Genomic DNA, 2,733 nt, shown 5'->3' with positions numbered 1-2,733 from the left:
GCCGGTACGAGACTCAAACCCACATCCTTTGGTACGAGTCTGACTCTGTAACCATTAGGCCACAACTTCCCCCATATATATATATACTGTTAAATAATTATTTAAAAAAGCAAATGAAAAAAATCTAATTTAATAGGATATAGTAAGTAAGACAAACATTTTTATGGTAAAATATTCTCATTTTTTTAAAGCCAATTTTCATATTCAGTGCCCAGGACAAAATACAAAGATATTTGCAGTTAAGAGCCCTAAATGCATTATATTATCCCATTTTGGACTGTTAACTCTGTATATATTTTGATAGCCTATAATTGTTGAAGTTATATCGTAATTATTACTATAGCACATTTTGTATGCCAATGCATGTTATAATGCAATATTTGTGTTATATATATATAATTATTGTTGTTAATATTATTGCACACACAGCCTATGCATGCGTGCAAATGTCAATGTGTCAATGCCCAGTAACAGTTAGTGCATTGATATGTCATGGTACTGTAGCATAACTGTCAATTTTGCGCTATAGGGGCTTCGGTCATGGCAAAGGAAGAATCATATGCATACTTACATGATCACAACAACCATCCACTGGATCAAGGCTCGGGGAGCACGTACTTCAGCGGCGGGCTTTCACATCAGTCTCCGGCTGTTTTCCGCAATGAAGGTCGGACACGGTACAATCCCTCAGCAGAATGAAAAATCGAACGGTTCATTAATTAAACACGCGCTGGCAAAGTGAAAGAGTGTCTGGTGCGCAATGATCCGACTGTAAACACACAAATCCAGGCAGAAACGATCCAGTGGATCCTGCGGTAGAGGAAACAAGTTCATACTCCACCGAAAACAGGGATCCGGCGCTTCCCGGGACGCATGGCAGGATCTGAGCTCTGAAACCAGACGTCACTTGAGCATAACGTCAAAGCTCATGGGTCAATGAGATAAGAATATAGAGGAAAACAAAAGAGAGCAGCGCGAGTGGGTGCCTCCTGACTCAGCAAACGATCGGAGGGACGTGGACACTTGCTGTCCACACCGCACACAGGCTGGTCGTTTTTGTGCTGTGCCTCTGCTGTCTTGTCTGTTCAAACCAATGGCACTTTAAGTCATTAATACGTGATTCGAGAGAGTCTTTGACTGTTATTCCCAACAAATAAAAATGCAGTCTCACTGCAAGCTCAATCAACAGCAAAACCAACTAAACAGTCAGATTTTCTCAAGAATATGGCATGCAAAACACATCGGCTTTGGGCTCCTGGGAGCCTCCTTGGGTACCCTAGCCAAAGTCAAAAGAGCCCACTGCCATGCCAGAGCTGAGATGAGGCAGGGACTCCTGGGGGCACCCAGAGGGCCTTGGGTGTGAGATAATATTTATGCTTTGCTTTCACAAGCACCAGACATGCTGCATGCTGACACCACTACATGACATGTGTGGGACTCGCAACTAGTACCTCTATATTATGGGCTTTCAAGGCACTGATCCTCTAATAAAAGGTGGTAATAATAGGCATTTATTGCATGATATAAATAAGTAAACATCGATTAGACTCTATTTGCGCATTATTTAAGCTGGAGGTTGCTGTTTTCTTTCAGACTGTCTGCCAAGCTAATACAGTATAATTTAATATAATATTACTGTATATACAGATTTATTAATATTTTTGAAAAAAGTCTCACCAAGGTTGCATTTATTTAATCAAACATGCAGTAAAAAAAACAGTAACATTGTGAAATATTATTATAATTTAAAAAAAATTAATTTAAATGTATAATTTAAAGTTTTCTATTTTAATATATTTTAAAAATGTAATTTATTCCTGTGATGGTAAAGCTGAATTTTCAGCAGCCATGACTTCATTACTAGTCTTCAGTGTCACATGATCCTTCAGAAATTATTCTAATATGCTGATTTGGTGGAAATATTTTTTATTATCAATGTTGAAAACAGTTTTTGAAAATGTAATAATTTAGTGAAAACCGTTACACATTTTTTCAGGACTCTTTGATGAATAGAAAGATCAAAAGTACAGTATTTATTAGAAAATTTTTTATTATTATTATTACAAATGTCTTTACAGCCACATTTGATCAATTTAATAGGTACATCCTTGCTGAATAAAACTATTTTTCTTAAAAAAAAACTTACTGACCAAAACAATATTTTGTGTGTGTGTGTGTGTGTATATATATATATATATACTGAACAAAATTATAAACGCAACACTTTTGTTTTTGCCCCCATTTTTCATGAGCTGAACTCAAAGATCTAAGACTTTTTCTATGTGCACAAAAGACCTATTTCTCTCAAATGTTGTTCACAAATCTGTTTAAGTCTGTGTTAGTGAGCACTTCTCCTTTGCCGAGATAATCCATCCATCTCACAGGTGTGGCATATCAAGATGCTGATTAGACAGCATGATTATTGCACAGGTGTGCCTTAGGCTGGCCACAATAAAAGGCCACTCTAAAATGTGCAGTTTTATCACACAGCACAATGCTACAGATGTCGCAAGTTTTGAGGGAGCGTGCAATTGGCATGCTGACTGCAGGAATGTCCACCAGAGCTGTTGCCCGTGAATTGAATGTTCATTTCTCTACCATAAGCCGTCTCCAAAGGCTTTCAGATAATTTGGCAGTACATCCAACCGGCCTCACAACCGCAGACCACGTGTAACCACACCAGCCCAGGACCTCCACATCCAGCATCTTCACCTCCAAGATCGTCTGAGACCA

The 2,733-nt window shown here is 38.3% G+C and overlaps 1 protein-coding gene across 1 annotated transcript in view; it reads right to left on the bottom strand.

Annotated features, from left to right (window-relative positions):
- Nucleotides 1–1,040, bottom strand: part of LOC107661900 (rho-related BTB domain-containing protein 3-like) — a 19,080-nt gene extending 18,040 nt beyond the window's left edge. Inside the window, exon 1 of the mRNA XM_016451691.1 lies at nucleotides 572–1,040. Coding sequence (XP_016307177.1) covers nucleotides 572–588 — 17 coding nt within the window. The 5' untranslated portion in view covers nucleotides 589–1,040. The remainder of the gene's footprint in view (nucleotides 1–571) is intronic.
- Nucleotides 1,041–2,733: the final 1,693 nt, after the last annotated feature.

Source organism: Sinocyclocheilus anshuiensis, unplaced genomic scaffold (assembly GCF_001515605.1).
Source record: "Sinocyclocheilus anshuiensis isolate Anshui unplaced genomic scaffold, SAMN03320099.WGS_v1.1 scaffold457, whole genome shotgun sequence".
In the NCBI taxonomy this organism is placed as follows: domain Eukaryota; kingdom Metazoa; phylum Chordata; class Actinopteri; order Cypriniformes; family Cyprinidae; genus Sinocyclocheilus; species Sinocyclocheilus anshuiensis.
Note: the sequence above shows the minus strand (reverse complement) of the source record. Positions and strands in the feature narration are given on the sequence as shown.